The 24,566-nt window shown below is 47.1% G+C and overlaps 1 protein-coding gene across 3 annotated transcripts in view; it reads left to right on the forward strand.

Moving 5' to 3' along the window:
• The window catches only part of LOC139229885 (zinc finger protein 436-like), a 78,676-nt gene that overhangs the window by 15,754 nt on the left and 38,356 nt on the right, over positions 1-24,566 (forward strand). The window contains exons 1-3 of one of the 3 annotated variants that reach the window (XM_070861515.1): positions 573-782; positions 3,104-3,475; positions 13,833-15,018. In XM_070861515.1, coding sequence (XP_070717616.1) covers positions 13,932-14,735 — 804 coding nt within the window. In that variant the 5' untranslated portion in view covers positions 573-782; positions 3,104-3,475; positions 13,833-13,931 and the 3' untranslated portion in view covers positions 14,736-15,018. Of the gene's footprint in view, positions 1-572; positions 783-3,103; positions 3,476-13,832; positions 15,019-24,566 lie in introns of those variants that run through there. The other 2 variants (XM_070861516.1, XR_011587846.1) reach the window with 2 other exon arrangements.

Below are 24,566 nucleotides of genomic sequence, written 5' to 3' on the forward strand. Positions count from 1 at the left end.
GTGTTTAGCATCACCTGGCTGGAGCTGAGAAAGGACAATCTGGGGGGAGGATCGTACGAGGGGAAGAGAACTTCAGCCTGGACACAGTCCATCAGGGCCACACTAAGATCACCTCATTCTTCTGAACTCCAATGTGTATGGGCCCAACCTAATCAATCGTCATAAGTCAACCCCCTCATCTCCGGAATCTGCAGCAGACATGAGCAAGGACCTGAGGCTTATTAAAAGACAGATATTTCATTACAGCAAAGGTTACATTGGGAGAAATGTTCAATTAGAACATAAGAACATAAATAGGAGCAGCAACAGACCATTTCGCTCCTCGGGCCCACTCTACCATTCAATAAGATCATGGCTGATCTGATCATGGACTCAGTTCCACTTCACTGCCTGCTCCCCATAACCCTTTACTTCCTTATCACTCAAAAATCTGTCTATCTCCACCTTAAATATATTCAAAGACCCAGCCTCCACAGCTGTCTGGGGAAGAGAATTCCATAGATTTACAACACTCAGAAGAAATTCCTCATCTCAGTTTAATTGGGCGGCCCTTATTCTAAGACCATGTCCTCTCGTTTTAGTTTCCTGTATGAGTGGAAATATCCTCTCTGCATCCACCTTGTCGAGCCCCCTCATTATCTTATATGTTTTGATAAGAGCACCTCTCATTCTTCTGAGCTCCAATGTGTTTAGGTCCAAACTACTCGACCTATCTTCTTAAGTCAACCCCCTCATCTTCGGAATCAACCCAGTGAACCTTCTCTGAACAGCCTCCAATGCAGGTATATCCATCCTTAAATACGGAGACCAAAATACGGAATCCATTACAGGCAAAATGCCGAGCAAACCAGCAGCAGACTGGCACCTTAACAGTATCTCATCGGCCTACAGGCGTTTCTTAAATAGATTTGCTGAGTGGATATAAACTTAAACCAGGTTTGCAGGTGTGATGCTCTATTCACATATTGAAGGTAGAAGAGACGCTGTGGGGTGCATGCTAAGTCCAGTAGCTGAAAGTGGGTTTTGTGTTTAGTGATCCCCGGCGTGTTACCAATACCAGCAAAATCGAAGCCCATGAAATAATGGGAACAGTGGCAGCATGGATACGAAAGTGGCTAAGTGACACAAACAGAGTATTGGTGAACGGTTGTTTTTCAGACTGGAGGAAATGGTGTTCCCCAGGGATTGGTATTAATGTCTTAGATTTGGGTGTACAGGGCACAATTTCCAAACTTGCAGATGACACAAAACTTAGAAGTACAGTGAACAATGAGGAGGATGGTGATAGACTTCAGAAAGACATAGACAGGCTGGTGGAATGGGTGGACATGTGGCAGCTGAAATTTAACGTAGAGTAGTTCAAAAGTGATACATTTTGGTGGGAAGAAAGAGGAGAGGAAATATAAGTTAAAGGGTACAATTTTAAAGATGGCCATGAACAGAGTGACCCAGGAGTAAATGCGCACCAATCGCTGAAGGTGGCAGCGCAGGTTGGGAAAGTGGATCCTAGGCTTCCTGAATAGAGGTATAGAGTTCAGAAGTGTGGATATTATGATGAAGCTGCATAAAATATTGGTCCGGCCTCAAATGGAGTATTGTGTCCAATTCTGGGCACCGCATTTTAGTAAGTATGTGAAGGCTTTGGAGAGCGTGCAGAAAATATTTACGAGAATGATTCCCGGGATGAGGGACTTCAGTTACGTGGATAGTCTGGAGAAGCTGGGGTTGTTCTCCTCAGAACAGAGAAGATTGAGAGGAGATTTGATAGAGGTATTCAAAATCATGAGAGGTCTGGACAGATAGAAACTGTGCCGATTGGCAGTAGGGCCGAGAACCAGAGGACATAATTAGCAAAAGAACCAAAGGTGACATAAGAAAAATATTTTTTACATAGCTAGTGGTTAGGATTTGGAATGCACTGCCTGAAAGGATGGTGGAGGCAGACTCAATCACGGCTTTCGAAAGAGAATTGGATAAGTACCAGAAGGAGAGAAATCTGCAGGGCTACGGGGAAAGGGAGGGGAGTGGGATTTGCTGAATCTCTTGCAGATAGCCGGCATGGGCTCGATGGGCCAAATGGCCTCCTTCTGTGCTGTAACCAGTCTCTGATTCTAAGATGGTGAAAAATCTGTTGCCCAGGATGCTCCATCTCCCAGGTAGCAGGACCCAGTTGGGAACAGAGACCCTGAAGCCTCGCCCACTCTCTGCTCCTGAACCAAGATGGCCACGCATGCACTCTGACCCCGCCCTGTGCAAGATGGCGGCCAGTGACCCAGCCCACCCGTGGGTCCAAGTCATGCCCTGCGGCCACAATCTCCTCCTGTCCCCTGGAACCACCTGTCTGATCGAAATCCGTCTCCACTGCCTGCGCATGCTCAGACAGTGAGGGAGATCCGGGCTCGGCCCTGCCCGCTGAGCTCAGCCCTGATCACTTGGTCCTGGAAGCCCCGCTCCAATTGGTTGGAGGACCAGCCGCCCGGTCGGTCCTCCAGACCCGCCCCTGCTCTTCCTATTGGTCGGGAGCCGCCGTCAATCAGCCGGGCAGTGAGACTGAGCATGCGCGGCAGGTGAGAGATGGGCGGGAGGGAGAGAGCGGGTTAATAAACCCCAGGGGCGCGCGGGCTTCACACAGCCCAAGTGGGGCCCAGGCCCCACCCACCCACCCGATAGAAAACACTACATCATCCACTTTACATACACCCGCTGTGGGCCTCAGGCCCCGAACAAGAACTGTGGGCAGATGCCTCTAACCTGAAAAATTTCTATGGAAGTACCTTGTGGTCCCGGAGGAGCATGGGATTCCGTTGGGAAGGGCTTCTCTTCCCGCGTTGCGAAGGGCGCTCCCGTCCTCCAGGTTCCCACACAGAAGATGCAGTCACGTGTGACTGCTCAACCAATCAGGTACAGCATTCTCAATTAATAGCAATGGGAACTCTGTATCTATGACTTCTCATTGTTATTTTTTCTCAATTAATAGCAAACACAATAACACCAAATGACAAATTATAAATACACCCTAATTGAAATTAAAGATAATAAATATCTTAGGGAAAAAAAATATTTCCGAGTTTTTAAAAAGATTTTTTAAAATTATGATTTAAAGCAGCAGCGTCGAGTTGGGAGGCCTACAAAAGGCCCATCAACAGCGGTTGGGGAGCGGGAGAGCGAGGAGGAGGAGCAGTGTCAAGTCGGGAGGCCTACAAGAGGCCCATCAGCATCAGTCGGGGAGCGGTAGAGCGAGGAGGAGGAGCAGTGTTGATTCGGGAGACCTTCAAGAGGCCCATCAGCAGCAGTCGGGGAGTGGGAGAACGAGGAGGAGGAGCAGCGTCGAGTCGGGAGGCCAACAACAGGCCCATCAGCAGCTGTCGGAGAGCGAGGAGGCCAGCTGGTGCAGCTGCAACAGGGTGAGAAGGCACAAAAGAAGTAGAAAGAAATCGAAAAGTGACGTCATAGCCAAATGATTGGCTAGTGATTGGTAAGTAGTTTTTCTTTTTCTTTTATCAGTAAGTAACCTTTAGCATTGTTGCCAATTTAAGTTTATCTAAGGGTTAAGTCATGGCAGGAGAGCTCGGACACGTGTTATGCTCCTCCTGTACTATGTGGGAAGTCAGGGATGCTTCCAATGTTCCTGACGATTGCGTGTGCGGGAAGTGCATCCGCCTGCAGCTCATGACAGACCGCATTGCGGCACTGGAGCTGTGGGTGGATGAACTCTGGAGCATCTATGATGCTGAGAATGACGTGAATAGCGTGTTTAATGAGTTGGTCTTACGGCAGGTAAAGGGTACGCAGCCAGAAAGGGAATGGATGACCCAACAGGAAGAGCAGTGCAAGGAAGGTAGTGCAAGGGTCCCCTGCGCTCATCCCCCTGCAAAACAGATACACCGCTTTGGGTACTGTTGAGGGGGATGACTCATCAAGGGAGGGCAGCAGCAGCCAAGTTCATGGCACCGTGGGTGGTTCTGCTGCACAGGAGGGTAGGAAAAAGAGTGGGAGAGCTATAGTGATAGGGGATTCTATTGTAAGGGGAATAGATAGACGTTTCTGCGGCCGCAACCGAGACTCCAGAGTGATATGTTGCCTCCCTGGTGCAAGGGTCAAGGATGTCTCGGAGTGGGTGCAGGGCATTCTGAAGAGGGAGGGTGAACAGCCAGCTGTCGTGGTGCATTTGGGAAAAAAATGGGATGAGATCCTACAAGATGAATTTAGGGAGCTAGGAGCTAAATTAAAAAGTAGGACCTCAAAAGTAGTAATCTCAGGATTGCTACCAGTGCCACATGCTAGTCTGAGTAGGAATTGCAGGATAGCTCAGATGAATACATGGCTTGAGGAGTGGTGCAGAAGGGAGGGATTCAAATCCCTCTTGGACTTTGGAACTAGTTCTGGGGGAGGTGTGACCAGTACAAACCGGACAGTCTGCACCTGGGCAGGACCGGAACCAATATCCTAGGGGGAGTGTTTGCTAGTGTTGTTGAGGAGGAGTTAAATTAATATGGCGGGGGATGGGAACCTATGCAGGAAGACCAAGGTAAGTAGAATGGGGGCAGAAGCAAAAGATAAAAAGAAGAAAAGTAAAAGTGGAGGGAAGGCAAAAAGGGCCACTTTACACCAAAATTCTAAAGGGGCAAAGAGTGTTAGAAAGACAAGCCTGAAGGCTCTGTGCCTCAATGCGAGGAGTATTTGGAATAAGGTGGACGAATTAACTGCGCAGATAGCAGTTAACAGGTATGATGTAATTGGCATCACGGAGACATGGCTCCAGCGTCCAGGGGTATTCAACATTTAGGAAGGATAGACAGAAAGGAAAAGGAGGCGGGGTGGCATTGCTGGTTAAAGAGGAAATTAATGCAAAAGCAAGAAAGGATAATAGCTTGGATGATGTGGAATTGGTATGGGTGGAGCTACGGAATACCAAGGGGCAGAAAACGCTAGTGGAAGTTATGTACAGACCACCAAACAGTAGTAGTAAGATTGGGGACAGCATCAAACAAGAAATTAGGGATGCATGCAATAAAGGTACAGCAGTTATCATGGGTGACTTTAATCCACATATTGATTGGGCTAACCAAACAGGTAGCAATGCGGTGGAGGAGGATTTCCTGGAGTGTATTAGGGATGGTTTTCTAGACCAAAATGTCGAGGAATCAACTATGGAGCTGGCCATCCTAGACTGGGTGATGTGTAATGAGAAAGGACTAGCAATCTTGTTGTGCGAGGCTCCTTGGGGAAGAGTGACCATAACATGGTAGAATTCTTTATTAAGATGGAGAGTGACACAGTTAATTCAGAAACTAGGGTCCTGAACTTAAGGAAAGGTAACTTCGATGGTTTGAGGCATGAATTGGCTAGAATAGACTGGCAAATTATACTTAAAGGGTTGACAGTCGATAGGCAATGGTAAACATTTAAAGATCACATGGATGAATTTCAGCAATTGTACATCCCTGTCTGGAGTAAAAATAAAATGGGGAAGGTGGCTCAACCGTGGCTAACAAGGAAAATTAAGGATAGTGTTAAATCCAAGGAAGAGGCATATAAATTGGCCAGAAAAAGCAGCAAACCTGAGGACTGGGAGAAATTTAGAATTCAGCAGAGGAGGACAAAGGGTTTAATTAAGAGGGGGAAAATAGAGTACGAGAGGAACCTTGCCGAGAACATAAAAACTGACTGCAAAAGCTTCTATCGATAAGTGAAGAGAAAAAGATTAGTGAAGACAAAGAAATGGCAGACCAATTGAACAAATACTTTGATTCTGACTTCATGTAGGAAGACTCACATAACCTTCCGGAAGTACTAGGGGACCGAGGGTCGAGTGAGAAGGAGGAACTAAAGGATATCCTTATTAGGCGGGAAATTGATGGGATTGAAGGCCGATAAATCCCCGGGGCCTGATAGTCTGCATTCCAGAGTACTTAAGGAAGTGGCCTTAGAAATAGTGGATGCATTGGTGATCATTTTCCAACTGTCTATCGACTCTGGATCAGTTCCTATGGACTGGAGGGCAGCTAATGCAACACCACTTTTTGAAAAGGGAGGGAGAGAGAAAGCAGGTAATTATAGACCGGTTAGCCCGACATCAGTAGTGGGGAAAATGTTGGAATCAATTATTAAGGATGAAATAGCAGCGCATTTGGAAAGCAGTGACAGGATCGGTCCAAGTCAGCATGGATTTATGAAGGGGAAATCATGGTTGACAAATCTTCTAGAATTTTTTGAGGATGTAACTGGTAGAGTAGACAAGGGAGAACCAGTAGATGTGGTGTATTTGGACTTTCAAAAGGCTTTGACAAGGTCCCACACAAGAGATTGGTGTGCAAAATCAAAGCACATGGTATTGGGAATAATATACTGACGTGGATAGAGAACTGGTTGGTAGACAGGAAGCAGGGGTCGGGATAAACGGGTCCTTTTCAGAATGGCAGGCACTGACTAGTGGAGTGCCGCAGGGCTCAGTACTGGGACCCCAGCTCTTTACAATATACATCAATGATTTGGAGGAAGGAATTGAGTGTAATATCTCCCAAGTTTGCAGATAACACTAAACTGGGCGGCGGTGTGAGCTGTGAGGGGGACGCTAGGAGGCTGCAGGTGACTTGGACAGGTTAGCTGAGTGGGCAAATGCATGGCAGATGCAGTATAATGTGGATAAATGTGAAGTTATCCACTTTGGGGGCAAAAACGCGAAGACAGAATATTATCTGAATGGCGGCAGATTAGGAAAAGGGGAGGTGCAGCGAAACCTGGGTGTCATGGTTCATCAGTCATTGAAAGTTGGCATACAGCTACAGCAGGCGGCAAAGAAGGCAAATGGTATGTTGGCCTTCATAGCTAGGGGATTTGAATATAGGAGCAGGGAGGTCTTACTGCAGTTGTACAGGGCCTTGGTGAGGCCTCACCTGGAATATTGTGTTCAGTTTTGGTCTCCTAATCTGAGGAAGGACGTTCTTGCTATTGAGGGAGTACAGCGAAGGTCCACCAGACTGATTCCCGGGATGGCAGGACTGACATATGAGGAGAGACTGGAATAACTGGGCCTTTATACATTGGAGTTTAGAAGGATGAGGGGCGATCTCATAGAAACATACAAGATTCTGATGGGACAGGTTAGATGCGGGTAGAATGTTCCCGATGTTGGGGAAGTCCAAAACCAGGGGACACAGTCTTAGGATAAGGGGTAGGCCATTTAGGACTGAGATGAGGAGAAACTTCTTCACTCAGAGTTGTTAACCTGTGGAATTCCCTGCCAGAGAAAGTTGTTGATGCCAGTTCATTGGATATATTCAAGAGGGAGTTAGATATGGCCCTTACAGCGAAGGGGATCAAGGGGTATGGAGAGAAAGCAGGAAAGGGATATTGAGGGAATGATCAGCCATGATCTTATTGAATGGTGGTGCAGGCTTGAAGGGCCGAATGGCCTACTCCTGCATCTATTTTCTATGTTTCTAATCGAGTGGGCAGGGTTTCTAAAAAAGAAAAAGTGTTTTTTAAATTTTATTTTCTGTTTTAAGTGTGTTTTAAAACTCTTACACCTTAAAATAGGCTACGCTCCTGCTTTTATCTGGTGCAAGAGGTTTGAGGACATTTGCTTGGCAAGATTTGGGTAAATCCCGCAAATGTCCTCGCTCCCGATATGCGTTGGATCTGTCAAGCAAACTATGCACTTGAAACCGACTTTTGCGATGCCTTCCCGGGTCAGTACACACTCCATATGGAGTCGGGGAGGCTGGGATTTCCAGGCCAATGTTGTGAGTTTCGATCCTACATAGAAACATAGAAAATAGGCGCAGAAGTAGACCATTCGGCCTTTCGAGCCTGCACCACCGATTCAATGAGTTCATGGCTGAACATGCAACTTCAGTACCCCATTCCTGCTTTCTCACCATACCCCTTGATCCCCCTAGTAGTAAGGACTACATCTAACTCCTTTTTGAATATATTTAGTGAATTGGTCTCAACAACTTTCTGTGGTAGAGAATTCCACAGGTTCACCACTCTCTGGGTGAAGAAGTTTCTCCTCATCTCAGTCCTAAATGGCTTACCCCTTATCCTTAGACTGTGACCCCTGGTTCTGGACTTCCCCAACATTGGGAACATTCTTCCTGCATCTAAAACTTTCTAAACCCGTCAGAATTTTAAACGTTTCTATGAGATCCCCTCTCATTCTTCTGAACTCCAGTGAATACAAGCCCAGTTGATCCAGTCTTTCTTGATACGTCAGTCCCGCCATCCTGGGAATCAGTCTGGTGAACCTTCTCTGCACTCCCTCAATAGCAAGAACGTCCTTCCTCAAGTTAGGAGACCAAAACTGTTCACAATACTCCAGGTATGGCCTCACCAAGGCCCTATACAACTGTAGTAATACCTCCCTGCCCCTGTGTTCAAATCCCTTGCTATGAAGGCCAACATGCTATTTGCTGACTTAACAGCCTGTTGTACCTGCATGCCAACCTTCAATGAATGATGTACCATGATACTCAGGTCTCGTTGCACCTCCCCTTTTCCTGAACTGTCACCATTCAGATAATAGTCTGTCTCTGTTTTTACAAGCAAAGTGGATAACCTCACATTTATCCACATTATACTTCATCTGCCATGCATTTGCCCACTCACCTATCCAAGTCACTCTGCAGCCTCATAGCATCCTCCTCGCAGCTCACACTGCCACCCAACTTCGTGTCATCTGCAAATTTGGAGATACTACATCTGAATCATTAATGTACAATGTAAACAGCTGGGGCCCCAGCACAGAATCTTGCGGTACCCCACTAATCACTGCCTGCCATTCTGAAAAGTACCCATTTACTCCTACTCTTTGCTTCCTGTCTGTCAACCAGTTCTCAATCCATGTCAGCACACTACCCCCAATCCCATGTGCTTTAACTTTGCACATTAATCTCTTGTGTGGGACCTCGCCGAAAGCCTTCTGAAAGTCCAATTACACCATATCAACTGGTTCTCCCTTGTCCACTCTACTGGAAACATCCTCAAAAAATTCCAGAAGATTTATCAAGCATGATTTCCCTTTCACAAATCCATGCTGACTTGGACCTATCATGTCACCTCTTTCCAAATGCGCTGCTATGACATCCTTAATAATTGATTCCATCATTTTACCCACTACCGATGTCAGGCTGACCGGTCTATAATTCCCTGTTTTCTCTTCCTTTTTTTAAAAAGTGGGATTACATTGGCTACCCTCCACTCCATAGGAACTGATCCAGAGTCAATGGAATATTGGAAAATGACTGCCAATGCATCCGCTATTTCCAAGGCCACCTCCTTAAGTACTCTGGGATGCAGACCATCAGGCCCTGGGGATTTATTGGCCTTTAATCCCATCAATTTGCCGACTAATAAGGATTTCCCTCTGTTCCTCCTTCTTACTAGACCCTCTGACCCCTTTTATATCCGGAAGGTTGTTTGTGTCCTCCTTAGTGAATACCGAACCAAAGTACTTGTTCAATTGGTCTGCCATTTCTTTGTTCTCCGTTATGACTTCCCCTGATTCTGACTGCAGGGGACCTACATTTGTCTTAACTAACCTTTTTCTCTTTACATATCTATTGACGCTTTTGCAGTCCATTTTAATGTTCCCTGCAAGCTTCCTCTCGTACTCTATTTTCCCTGCCCTAATCAAACCCTTTGTCCTCCTCTGCTGAGTTCTAAATTTCTCCCAGTCCCCGGGTTCGCTGCTATTTCTGGCCAATTTGTATGCCACTTCCTTGGCTTTAATACTATCCCGGATTTCCCTTGATAACCACGGTTGAGCCACCTTCCCTTTTTTATTTTTATGCCAGACAGGGATGTACAATTGTTGTAGTTCATCCATGCGGTCTCTAAATGTCTGCCATTGCCCATCCACTGTCAACCCCTTAAGTATCATTCGCCAATCTATCCTTACCAATTCACGCCTCACACCTTCAAAGTTACCCTTCTTTAAGTTCTGAACCATGGTCTCTGAATTAACTGTTTCCTTCTCCATCCTAATGTAGAATTCCAACATATTATGGTCACTCTTCCACAAGGGGCCTCGCACAACGAGATTGCTAATTAATCCTCTCTCATTACACAACACCCAGTCTAAGATGGCCTCCCCCCTAGTTGGTTCCTCGACATATTGGTTGAGAAAACCTGGACTTTTGATGCTTTTGTAAACTCCTGTTACAGGCTGTGAGAAGGGCAGCATTTACAGACCACACACTCAAACCCAACATTACATTAAGGTCTGACAGAGTCACTCCATTCATCAGGGCCCAATATCATCGGCCTTTGAATGTGGAAGGTTAAACGTTTGTTCTGTTTGTGGGAAAAGATTTCAAACATCACTGTGACTGCAAAAGCACCGAGACTCTCACTCACACACACACACACACACACACACAGACACACGAGTGAGAGTATTCCAATGTACTGCCTGTGGAAAGAGCTTTAACCAGTTACACAGCCTGAAAAAACATCGCACCATTGACAGTGGGGATTAACAGTACACGTATACTGTGTGTGGACGAGGTTTCAACTGTTCGTCCAACTGGAGAGACACAATTACACCCGCACCACAGAGAAACGGTGGAAATATGGGGATTGTAGGAAGAGATTCAATTACCCATCCCAGCTGGAAATTCATCGACAGTCACACTGGGGAGAGGCTGTTCAGTTGCTCTTACTGTCTGAAGACTTCCAAAAAATCATCGTTTCTGTGAAACACCAGCAAATTTATACTAGGGAGAAGCCATTCACCTGCTCAGTGTGGGAAGGAATTTTCTCAATCCAACCGTACCCTGGCACACCAGCGAGTTCACACTGGCACACCAGCGAGTTCACACTGGCAAGTGATCGTTTAGGTGCTCTAACTCTGCAAAGACATTTGCTCACTCGTCCAACCTACTGAAACACCAGCGAGTTCACAGCAGGGAAAGGTTGTTCACCTGCTCCGTATGTGGGAAGGGATTCACTCGTTCATCTAACTTGCTGACCCACAAGCGAGTTCACACTGGGAAAAAGCCGTCTCCTGCTCGGTGTGTGGGATGAGATTCACTCAGTAATCCAGCCTCAGGACACACCAGTTTGTTCCCACTGATAAAAGACCATTTAAATGTTCTGACTGGGAAGAGCTTTCAAAGCATGAAGGATCTGCTGACACACCAGCGAATTCACACTGCGAGAGACCGTTCACCTGCCCTGAGTGTGCAAAGGGATTCACTAATTTATCCAACCCGCTGACACACCAGCGATTTCACAAGAGATTCAGGGGTTGGATTCTGCAGTTTTTGTTTATCATATCCAGGCTTGAACCATGTTCATTCGGGCAGTTGGGGTTTGGTAAAGCTGATGTTAGTAATCCCTATAACTGGGCTGGAGTTTAATCTGTATCAATGTCAAATAAATCAGGTTTGTTTCACACACACTCAGTGTGTCGAGTCCTTGATGTTTCGATAATAAGACGAGTTGACTGAGCACTTGTTACAAACTGTAAAATCCATTTCAGAACTGAGTTCCCACAACTTTTTAAAAGATGGATCTGCAAGATGTCCAAGTCTGACAGGAAATAAATTTCTATTATATCACAGGGTCCAGTCCAACCATCCAGGGCAGTGAGTCCCTGTAATATTGGATTTTAACCTATGCGAAATATTCTGATCTGTTATTGTCACAGGGCAAAGCAGCATTATTGGTTTAACATCAATTTAGTCAAACTATATCGGCAATTCAATCTCCAAAGGGGATTATCTCCTTAAAGCTGATGGTGTCGGTAGTTCTGAAGCTCATTTCTCACTGAGCGTGTCAGAACGAGACGCATTAACAACAGCCGATGTTTCACAAAGGGATTTCTCACCAGACCAAAGGACATTGGTAGAGTTTAATGGGCTGTTTGTGTCAGTGGGGTACAGGAGGCTATTTTTAACAGAAGGAAAGCTGGTCACAGCAAACAGACAGTTTAACAGCCTGACCATGGTCCACTCTAACCCCCACCTTCTCTCTCTCACTATTTATGGACATTGCTGCAGTAATTGCTCCTCTGACCTTTTCTCCCTTGTCCCTCCTACACCCCTAATACACGGCCCTACACAACCTCTCTCTCCCCTACATCCTCACTGTGCTGGAATCCACAATAGTCTCCCCATCTGCTCCTTGTTCTCTCCCTGGATCCTAAAACTACTGAACTCAGTCTGTCCCTCCTGAAGTCTGCAAGCTCAAACTGAAGCTTGGTGTCCCTCAGTCCCGTCTCCTTGATTTACCTCCCCTTCTCTTTCCCCCTTGGTTATGTTCCACACTCTGGGCCCTGGCCCTTCCCCGGTGATTCGAAAGAGAATAAAGTTCCCTCTGCACTGTCCCAACAAACAGTCCTAGGGCAGGTACAGCATGGGATGGATGCTGATGTGAGCATTGAGGTTAGGTGTCACTGATGCTGACCTCACTGCCTGTTGTGTTCGCAAAATCACAAAGCGGGGCATACCTGTTTGAATTAACATGAGAATCCAAAGAAATGCCCTTTAAATGGGCACAGAGACTCTTTCCCTTTAAACAGCAACAGAGACTGTGTAAAACTAAGAAAGAAGCATTAATGGCCGATTAAAAGTAAACCGCATGTTGGCGCCTGTAAATAGCGCTCCACAAGCCGACATCCGACTGAACCCTGATTGCTGAAGCTGTCGTTGTCAGACCAGCGGGCGAGGGCCAATGTTTGAGCCGGGCGCTGTGCATAGCGATGACATCAGCATCACGGAGCGCAGCAAAGCGGGGCGCAACGTGTTACCGCCGCCGCAAAACTCCCGCCAAATTTAGCAGGAGGCGCTGTTCTCATCGCGTCTGGTCACAAACTCATTTGCACCCAGTTATCGCCAGCCGGGGGCACTGACAGGAGACTCAAAGTAGCAAAATTTCAACCCTCTCCCTTTAAACATGGACAGAGATACCGCAAATTTAAACAGGCTCAGAAACACCCCAAATCGCTGGGGAAATACCACCAACGCTGTCTCCGCAAGATCCTACAAATCCCCTGGGAGGACAGACGCACCAACGTCAGTGTTGTCGATCAGGCCAACATCCCCAGCATCGAAGCACTGACCACACTCGACCAGCTTTGTTGGGTGGGCCACATTCTCCGCATGCCCAACACGAGACTCCCAAAGCAAGTGCTGTACTTGGAACTCCTACACGGCAAGCAAGCCCGAGGTGGGCAGAGGAAACGTTTCAAGGACACCCTCAAAGCCTCCTTAATAAAGTACAACATCACCACCGACACCTGGGAGACCCTGGCCAAAGCCTGCCCAAAGTAGAGGAAGTGCATCCGGGAGGGCGCTGAGTCTCATCGTCAAGAGCGTGCAGAAATCAAGTGCAGGCAACGGAAAGAGCGTGAGGTAAACCTGTCCCACCCTCCCTTTCCCTCACCACTGTCTGTCCCACCTGTGACACAGCCTGTAATTCCCTTGGATTGTTCAGTCACCTGTGAACTTGCATTAATACAACAGGCCCAGCAATTCCCAGGGTGTTGTCAGGGTGGGCGCTGGATGTGGAAGTCGCTCCCTGGCCTCTTGTGTGGGTCTGTTTATTGCATCAGTTTGAGCTAGAGTGGGGAGAAGCTACTGGGTTTCACCCCCAGTACTTCTTGGCACAGTGGGACCAACAATTTCCCATGTGGGACTGTCAAGGGAGATGGGTTCCCTTCCCTGAAGGACATAGTGATCCAGATGTGCTTTTACAACAATCCGGCAGCTTTCATGGTCACTTTTTCCTAGTGCTGGCGCCACAAATGACCAGATTCATTAAGCTCAATTTCACAAACTGCCTTCTCTCTCACACTCCCTTTTTCCTGTTTGAAATCTACTTTACAGGGTGTTAAAAGGGAGGATTTGTAGACTGGAAGCTCAAACCAAACATCACCTCAAGATCTGACATTCGATACATCGGGACTGGAATATCAGCTTTTTACCATGGAAGCAGAAGGCACCGTTCACAGTGAGGAGAAACGGTACACGTGCTCTGTGTATGGACAAGGCTTCAGCCAATCATCCAATCTGGAGAGACACAAGCACAGTCACACTGGGCAGAAACCATGTAAATGTGCGGACTGTGGGAAACGATTCAACTACCCGTCCCAGCTGGAAACACATCGGCGAGGTCACACTGGGGAGAGGCCGTTCACCTGCTCCGATTGTGGGAATGGATTCACTCAGTTATCCAGCCTGTTGATACACCAGCGAGTTCACACTGGGGAGAGGCCGTTCACCTGCTCTGACTGTGGGAAGGGATTCACTACATCATCCTATCTGCTGACACACCAGCGACTTCATACTGGAGAGAGGCCGTTCACCTGCTCCGACTGTGGGAAGGGATTCACTCGGTCATCCCATCTGCGGACACATCAGCGAGTTCACACTGGGGAGAGGCCATTCACCTGCTCCGACTGTGGGAAGGGCTTCACTCTGCCATCCGACCTGCTGAGACACCAGCGAGTTCACACTGGGGAGAGACCGTTCACCTGCTCCGACTGTGGGAAGGGATTCACTCAGCCATCTGACCTGCTGAGACACCAGCGAGTTCACACTGGGGAGAGACCTTTTAAATGTTCTGACTGTGAGAAGAGTTTTAAAAGCAAACAGCACCTCCTGAGACACCAGCAACTTCACACTGTGGAGAGACCATTCCCCTGCTCTGACTGTGGGAAGGGATTCACTACCTCATCCAACCTGCTGACACACCAGCGAGTTCACACTGGGGGGAGGCTATTGACCTGATCTGACTGTGGGAAGGGATTCACTCGGTCATCCCACCTGCTGAGACACCAGCGAGTTCACAAGTGACTTCAGGGGATGGATTCTGCTTTTATTGCTGCTGTTAATCACATCCCGGACTGAATTGTGTTCATTCTGACATTTGGGGTTATAACTCCTGTAACACTGATGTTAATAACTCCTGTAGCTAGACTGGAGTTTAATATTTGGGATATAGACACATAAATTAGTGTTGCATTGAACACATTGCTGTGGATTTTTGTCTTTCCCACCTGAGTGTTTAGCATCATCTGGATGGAGCTGAGAAAGGACAATCTGGGGGGAGGATCGTATGGGGGGGAACAGAACTTCAGCCTGGACACAGTCCTTCAGGGCCACGCTAAGATCACCTCATTTTTCTGAACTCCAATGTGTATCGGCCCAACCTAATCAACCTATCTTCATAAGTCAACCCCTTCATCTCCGGAAACTGCAGCAGACATGAGCAAGGACCTGAGGGTTATTAAAAGACACATATTTCATTACAGCAAAGGTTTCACTGGGAGAAATTTTCAGTTAGAACATAAGAAATAGGAGCAGCAGCAGAGCATTTCACTCCTCGAGCCTGCTCCGCCATTCAATAAACTCATGGCTGATCTGATCATGGACTCATTTCCACTTCCCTGCCTGCTCCCCCTAACCCTTTACTCCCGTATCACTCAAAAATCTGTCTATCTCCACTTTAAATATATTCAAAGATCCAGCCTCCACAGCTGTCTGGGGAAGAGAATTCCATAGATTTACAACACTCGGAAGAAATTCCTTATCTCAGTTTTAATTGGGCGCCCCTTATTCCAAGACCATGTCCTCTCGTTTTAGTTTCGCGTATGAGTGGAAATATCCTCTCTGTATCCACCTTGTCGAGCCCCCTCATTATCTTATGTTTTGATAAGATCACCTCTCATTCTTCTGAGCTCCAATATGTTTAGGCCCAAACTACTCGACCTATCTTCTTAAGTCAACCCCCTCATCTTCGGAATCAACCCAGTGAACCTTCTCTGAGCAGCCTCCAATGCAAGTATATCCTTCCTTAAATACGGAGACCAAAATACGGAATCCATTACAGGCAAAATGCCGAGCAAACCAGCAGCAGACTGGCACCTTAACAGTATCTCATCGGCCTACAGGCGTTTCTTAAATAGATGTGCTGAGTGGATATAAACTTAAACCAGGTTTGCAGGCATGATGCTCTATTCATACATTGAAGGTAGAAGAGATGCTGTGGGGCACATGCTAAATCCAGTAGCTTGAAAGTGATTAACAGACTGGAAACATAGAAACATAGAAAATAGGTGCAGGAGTAGGCCATTCAGCCATTTGAGCCTGCATCACCATTCAATAAGATCATGGCTGATCATTCCTTTAGTACCCCTTCCCTGCTTTCTCTCCATACCCCTTGATCCCCTTAGCCTCAAGGGCCATATCTAACTCCCTCTTGAATATATCCAATGAACTGGCATCAACAACTCTCTGCGGCAGGGAATTCCACAGGTTAACAACTCTCTGAGTGAAGAAGTTTCTCCTCATCTCAGTCCTAAATGGCCTACCCCTTATCCTAAGTCTGTGTCCCCTGGTTCTGGACTTCCCCAACATCGGGAACATTCTTCCCGCTTCTAACTTGTCCAATCCTGTCAGAATCTTATATGTTTCGATGAGATCCCGTCTCATCCTTCTAAACATCTGTGTATAAAGGCCCAATTGTTCCAGTCTCTCCTCATGTGACAGTCCAGCCATCCCGGGAATCAGTCTGGTGAATCTTTGCTGCACTCGCTCAATAGCAAGAATGTCCTTCCTCAGATTAGGAGACCAAAACTGAACAATATTCCAGGTGAGGCCTCACCAAGGCCCTGTACAACTGCAGTAACTTCTCCCTGCTCCTGTACTCAAATTCCCTAGCTATGAAGGCCAACAAACCATTTGCCTTCTTCACCGCCTGCTGTACCTGCATGCCAACTTTCAATGACTGGTGAACCATGACACCCAGGTCTCGTTGCACCTCCCCTTTTTCTAATCTGCCGTCATTCAGATAATATTCTGCCTTCGTGTTTTTGCCCCCAAAGTGGATAACCTCACATTATCCACATTATACTGATTCTGCTATGCATTTGCCCACTCAGCTAACCTGTCCAAGCCACCCTGCAGCCTCTTAGCATCCTCCTCACAGCTCACACCGCCACCTAGTTTAGTGTCATCTGCAAACTTGGAGATATTACAATCAATTCCTTCATCTAAATCATTAATGTATATTGTAAAGAGCTGGGGTCCCAGCACTAAGCCCTGCAGCACCCCACTAGTCACTGCCTGTCATTCTGAAAAGGACCCGTTTATCCCGACTCTCTGCTTCCTGTCTGGCAACCAGTTCTCTATCCATGTCAGTACATTATCCCCAATACCATGTGCTTTGATTTTGCACACCAATCTCTTGTGTGGGACCTTGTCAAAGCCTTTTTAAAGTCCAAATACACCACATCCACTTGTTCTCCCTTGTCGACTCTACTAGTTACATCCTCACAAAATTCCAGAAGATTTGTCAAGCATGATTTCCCTTTCATAAATCCATGCTGACTTGGACCGATCCTGTCACTGCTTTCCAAATGCACTGCTATTTCATCGTTAATAATTGATTCCAACATTTTCCCCACTACTGATGTCAGGCTAACTGGTCTATAATTATCCATTTTCTCTCCCTCCCTTTTTAAAAAAGTGGTGTTACATTAGCTACCCTCCAGTCCAGAGTCGATAGACTGTTGGAAAATGATCACCAATGCATCCACTATTTCTAGGGCCACTTCCTTAAGTACTCTGGGATGCAGACTATCAGGCCCAGGGGATTTATCGGCCTTCAATCCCATCAATTTCCCTAACACAATTTCTCATCTAATAAGGATATCCTTCAGTTCCTCCTTCTCACTAGACCCTCGGTCCCCTAGTACTTCCAAGAGGTTATTTGTGTCTGCCTTCGTGAAGACAGAACCAAAGTATTTGTTCAGTTGGTCTGCCATTTCTTTGTTCCCCATTATAAATTCACCTGAATTCGACTGCAAGGTACCTATGTTTGTCTTCACTAATGTTTTTCTCTTCACATATGTATAGAAGCTTTTGCAGTCAGTTTTTATGTTCCCAGCAAGCTTCCTCTCATACTCTATTTTCCCCTCCTAATTAAACCCTTTGACCTCCTCTGCTGAATTCTAAATTTCTCCCAGTCCTCAGGTTTGCTGCTTTTTCTGGCCAATTTATATGCCTCTTCCTTGGATTTAACACTATCCTTAATTTCCCTTGTGAGCCATGGTTGAGCCATCTTCCCCGTTTTTTTTACTCCAGACAGGGATGTACAATTGTTGAAGTTCATCCATGTGATTTTTAAATGTTTGCCATTGCCTATCCACCGTCAACCCTTTGAGTATCATTTGCCAGTCTATTCTAGCCAATTCACATCTCATACCATCAAAGTTACCTTTCCTTATGTTCAGGACCCTAGTTTCTGAATTAACTGTGTCACTCTCCATCTTAATAAAGAATTCTACCATGTTATGGTCACTCTTCCCCAAGGGGCCTCGCACAACAAGATTGCGAATTAGTCCTTTCTCATTACACATCACCCAGTCTAGGAGAGCCAGCTCTCTAGTTGGTTCCTCGACATCTTGGTCTAGAAAACCATCCCTGATACACTCCAGGAAATCCTCTTCCAACGCATTGCTACCTGTTTGGTTAGCCCAATCAATATGTAGATCAAAGTCACCCATGATAACTGCTGTACCTTTATTGCATGCATCCCTTATTTCTTGTTTGATGCAGTCCCCAACCTCACTACTACTGTTTGGTGGTCTGTACACAAATCCCACTAGCGTTTTCTGCCCTTTAGTATTCCGTAGCTCCACCCATACCGATTCCACATCATCCAAGCTAATGTCCTTCCTTAGCATTGCATTAATTTCCTCTTTAACCAGCAATGCCACCCCGCCTCCTTTTCCTTTCTGTCTATCCTTCCTAAATGTTGAATACCCCTGGATGTTGAGTTCCCAGCTCTTGTCACCCTGGAGCCATGTCTCTGTGATGCCAATTACATCATAACCGTTAACTGTTATCTGCAGTTAATTCGTCCACCTTATTCCGAATATTCCTTACATTGAGGCACAGAGCCGTCAGGCTTGTCTTTCTCACACACTTTGCCCCTTTCGAATTTTGCTGTAACGTTGCCCTTTTTGCTTTTTGCCTTAGGTTTCTCTGCCCTCCACGTTTACTTTTCTTCTTTTTATCTTTTGCTTCTGCCCCCATTCTACTTCCCTCTGTCTCCCTGCATAGGTTCCCACCCCCCTGCCATATTAGTTTAACTCCTTCCCAACAGCACGAGCAAACACTCTCCCTAGGACATTGGTTCCAGTCCTGCCCAGTTGCTGTTTGTACTGGTCCCACCTCCCCCAGAATTGGTTCCAATGTCCCAGGAATTTGAATCCCTCCCTTCTGCAGCACTCCTCAAGCTGAGCTATCCTGCGATTCCTACTCTGGACTAGCACGTGGCACTGGTAGCAATCCTGAGATTACTACTTTTGAGGTCCTACTTTTTAATTTAGCTCCTAGCTCCCTAAACTCGACTCATAGGACCTCATCCCATTTTTTACCTACATCATTGGTACCTATATGCACCACGACAACTGGCTGTTCACCCTCCCTTTTCAAAATGTCCTGCATCTGCTCCGAGACATCCTTGACCCTTGCACCAGGGAGGCAACATACCATCCTGGAGTCTCGGTTGCGGTCGCAGAAACGTCTATCTATTCCCCTTACAATAGAATACCCTACTACTATAGCTCTCCCACTCTTTTTCCTGCCCTTCTGTGCAGCAGAGCGACCCACGGTACCATGAACTTGGCTGCTGCTGCTCTCCCCTGATAAGTCATTCCCCCCAACAGTACCCAAAGCGGTGTATCTGTTTTGCAGTGGGATGACCGCAGGGGACCCCTGCACTACCTTCCTTGCACTGCTCTTCCTGTTGGTCATCCATTCCCTATCTGGCTGTGTACCCTTTACCTGCGGTAAGACCAAGTCACTAAACGTGCTATTCACTCATTCTCAGCATCATGGATGCTCCAGAGTAAATCCACCCGCAGTCCAGTGCCGCAATGCGGTCTGTCAGGAGCTGCAGCCGGACACATTTCCCGCATATGTAGTCGTCAGGGACACTGGAAGCGTCCCTGACTTCCCGCATTGTACAGGAGCATAACACGTGTCCGAGCTCTCCTGCCATGACTTAACCCTTAGATTAACTTAATTTGGCAGCAATAGTGCTAAAGCTTACCTACTGATGGGAAAAAGAAAGACTACTCACCAATCACTTACCCCTTTGGCTGTGACGTCACCTTTCGATTTCTTTCTACTTCTTTTTTGCCTTCTCTCCCTGCTGCAGCTGTACCAGCTGGCCTATCCGACGATTGATGGGCCTTTATAGACCTCCCGAAATCCTCGGACTAGCGCTGCTCCGAACTCCCGCCTCTCCAACGATTGATGGGCCTTTACAGGCCTCCTGAAATCCCCGGAATCACGCTGCTCCGAACTTCCGCCTCTCCGACGATTGATGGGCCTTCATAGGCCTCCCAAAATCCCCGGACTCGCGCTGCTCCGAACTCCCGCCTCTCCGACGAGTGATGGGCCTTTATAGGCCTCCCGAAATCCTCGGACTCGCGCTGCTCCGAACTCCCGCCTCTCCGACGATTGACGGGCCTTTATAGGCCTTCCGAAATTCCCGGACTCGCGCTGCGCTGAACCCCCACCTCTCCGACAATTGATGGGGCTTCATAAGCCTTCCGACACTGGGTTTTGTGCTTAGTGATCCCGGGCGCGTTATCAATACCAGCAAAATCGAAGCCCATGGAATAACGGGGACAGTGGCACCATGGATATGAAAGTGGCTAAGTGACACAAACAGAGTAGCGGTGAACGGTTGTTTTTCAGACTGAAGGAAGTGGTGTTCCCCAGGGGTCAGTACTGGGGCCACTGCTTTTCTTGATCCATATTAATGACTTAGACTTGGGTGTACAGGGCACAATTTCCAAACTTGCAGATGACACAAAACTTGGAAGTACAGTGAACAGTGAGGAGGATAGTGATAGACTTCAGAAAGCTATAGACAGGCTGGTGGAATGGGCGGACATGTGGCAGCTGAAATTTAACGCAGAAAAGTTCAAAAGTGATACATTTTGGTAGGAAGAAAAAGGAGAGGAAATATAACCTAAAGGGTACAATATTAAAGGGGTGCATGAACAGAGAGATCCAGGAATATATGTGCACCAATCGCTGAAGTTGGCAGCGCAGGTTGAGAAAGTGGTTACAAAGACTTACGGGATCCTAGGCTTCATGAATAGAGGGATAGAGTACAGAAGTGTGGATATTATGATGAACCTGCCTAAAATATTGCTTCGGCCTCAATTGGAGTATTGTGTCCAATTCTGGGCACCGCATTTTAGTAAGTATGTGAAGGCTTTGGAGAGGGTGCAGAAAAGATTTACGAGAATGATTCCAGGGATGAGGGACTTCAGTTACGTGGATAGTCTGGAGAAGCTGGGGTTGTCCTCCTCAGAACAGAGAATATTGAGAGGAGATTTGACAGAGGTGTTCAAAATCATGAGCCTCGACAGAGTAGATAGAAACTGCCCATTGGCAGCAGGGCCGAGAACCAGAGGACATAAATTTAAGGTGATTAGCAAAAGAACCAAAGGCGACATAAGAAAAATATTTTTTTACATAGCCAGTGGTTAGGATTTGGAATGCACTGCCTGAAAGGATGGTGGAGGCAAACTCAATCACGGCTTTCGAAAGAGAATTGGTTAAGTACCAGAAGGAGAGAAATCTGCAGGGCTACGGGGAAAGGGAGGGGAGTGGGATTAGCTGAATCTCTTGCCAAATGGCCTCCTTCCGTGCTGTAACCAGTCGATTCTAAGATGGTGAAAAATCTGTTGCCCAGGACCCTCCATCTCCCGGGCACTGGGATCCAGTTGGGAACCGTGACCCTGAAGCCCCGCCCACTCTGTTCCTGAACCAAGATGGCCACGTATGCACCCTGACCCCGCACTGTGCAAGATGGCGGCCAGTGATCCAGCCCGTGAGTCCAAGACCTGTCCTGGGGCCACAATCTCCCCGTCTCCCGGAACCACCTGTCTAATCAAAATCCATCACCACCGCCTGTAAATGCTCAGACAGTGAGGGAGATCCGGGCTCAACTCTGCCCGCCAAGCTCAGCCCCGATCACTTGGGCATGCAAGCCCCGCCCCGCGCACACTCCGATTGGTTGGAGGACCAGCTGCCAGGTCAGTCCTCCAGCCCCACCCCCGCTCTTCCTATTGGTCAGGAGCCGCTGTCAATCAGCCGAGCAGAGAGACTGATCGGAAGGTGAGAGATGGGCGGCAAAGAGAGAGCGGGTTAATAAACCCCGGGGGCAGGGGCGCAGGTTTCACACAGCCGAGTGGGGGCCTAGGCCCCACGCGCCCACCTGAGAGAAAACAGTCTGCATCATCCACTTTACGCACTCCCGCTGTGGGCCTCAGGCCCCGAACAAGAACCGCGGGCAGATGCCTCCGACCTGAAATATTTCTATGAAAGTACCTTGTGGTCCCGGAGGAGCATGGGATTCCGCTGAGGAGGCCTTCTCTTCCCGCGCAGCGAAGCGCGCTCCTGTCCTCCAGGTTCCCACGCAGAAGATGCAGTCACGTGTGACCGCTCAACCAATCAGGTACAGTATTCTCAATTAATAGCAACGGGAACTCCGTATCTACGATTTCTCGTTGCTATTAATTGAGAAAAAAAACCAAACACAGTAATACCAAATAAAAAATTATAAACACACCTTAATTGAAATTAAAGTTAATAAATATCTTAGGGAAAAAAAACATTTGTGAGTTTTTAAAAGATTTTTTAAATTATGGTTTAAAATAATCTAGAGGGTAGGGTTTCTTAAAAATAAAATGTGTTTTTAAAATTTTATTTTCTATGTTTTAAGTGTGTTTTAAAACTTTTAACAACTGTAAAAGTAGGCTGTGCTCCTGTTTTTATCTGGTGCAAGAGGTTTGAGGACATTTGCTAAGCAAGATATGGGTAAATCCCGCAATCTTGTCCATGCATGGCAGATGCAATATAATGTGGATAAATATGAGGTTATCCATTTTGGGGGCAAAAACACGAAGGCAGAATATTATCTGAATGCCGGCAGACTAGGAAAAGGGGAGGTGCAACGAGACCAGGGTGTCATGGTTCATCAGTCATTGAAAGTGGGCACGCAGGCGGTAAAGAAGGCAAATGATATGTTGGCCTTCATCGGTCGGGGATTTGAATATAGAAGCAGGGAGGGCTTAATGCAGCTGTACAGGGCCTTAGTGAGGCCTCACCTGGAATATTGTGTTCAGTTTTGGTCTCCTAGTCTGAGGAAAGACATTCTTGCTATTGAGGGAGTGCAGCGAAGGTTCACTGGACTGATTCCAGAGATGGCTGGGCTGTCATATGAGGAGAGACTGGATCAACTGGGCCTTTATTCACTGGAGTTTAGAAGGATGAGAGGGGATCTCATAGAATTATAGAAGATTCTGACGGGACTGGACAGGATAGATGTGGGAAGAATGTTCCCGATGTTGGGGAAGTCCAGAACCAGGGGACATTGTCTTAGGATAAGGGGTAGGCCATTTAGGACTGAGATGAGAAGAAACTTCTTCACTCAGAGAGTTGTTAACTTGCGGAATTCCCTGCCGCAGAGAGTTGTTGATGCCAGTTCACTGGATATATTCAAGAGGGAGTTAGATATGGCCCTTACGGTTAAGGGGATCAAGGGGTATGGAGAAAAAGCAGGAAACGGGTACTGAAGGAATGATCAGCCATGATCTTATTGAATGGCGGTGCAGGCTCGAAGGGTCGAATGGCCTACTCCTGCACCTATTTTCTATGTTTCTATGCAAATGTCCTCGCTCCCGATATGCGTTGGATCTGTCAAGCGCATTGTGTGCTGGAAACCGACTTTTGCGATGCCTTCCCGGGTCCATACACACTCAATATGGACCCGGGGAGGCCGGGATTTCCAGGCCAATGTTGTGAGTTTCTATCCTGGACTTTTGATGGCTTTTTTAAACTCCTGTTACAGGCTGTGAGAAACATAGAAAATAGGTGCAGGAGTAGGCCATTCGGCCCTTCGAACCTGCACCACCATTCAATAAGATCACGGCTGATCATTCCCTCAGTATCCCTTTCCCACTTTCTCTCCATACCCCTTGATCCCTTTAGCCGTAAGGGCCACATCTAACTCCCTCTTGAACATATCCAATGAACTGGCATCAACGGCTCTCTGCGGCAGGGAATTCCACAGGTTAACAACTCTCTGAGTGAAGAAGTTTCTCCTCATCTCAGTCACAAATGGCCTACCCCTTATCCGAAGACTGTGTCCCCTGGTTTTGGACTTCCCCAACATCGGGAACATTCTTCCCGCATCTAACCTGTCCCGTCCCGTCAGAATTTTATACGTTTCTATGAGATCCCCTCTCATCCTTCTAAATGCTAGTGTATAAAGGCCCAGTTGATACAGTCTCTCCTCACATGTCAGTCCAGCCATCCCTGGAATCAGTCTGGTGAACCTTCGCTGCACTCCCTCAATAGCAAGAACATCCTTCCTCAGACTAGGAGACCAAAACTGAACACAATATTCCAGGTGAGGCCTCACCAAAGCCCTGTACAATTGCAGTAAGACCTCCCTGCTCCTATGCTCAAATCCCCTAGCTATGAAGGCCTACATGCCATTTGCCTTCTTCACCGCCTGCTGTACCT

The sequence above is a fragment of the Pristiophorus japonicus genome, chromosome 19 (assembly GCF_044704955.1).
Source record: "Pristiophorus japonicus isolate sPriJap1 chromosome 19, sPriJap1.hap1, whole genome shotgun sequence".
Classification (NCBI taxonomy): Eukaryota; Metazoa; Chordata; class Chondrichthyes; family Pristiophoridae; genus Pristiophorus; species Pristiophorus japonicus.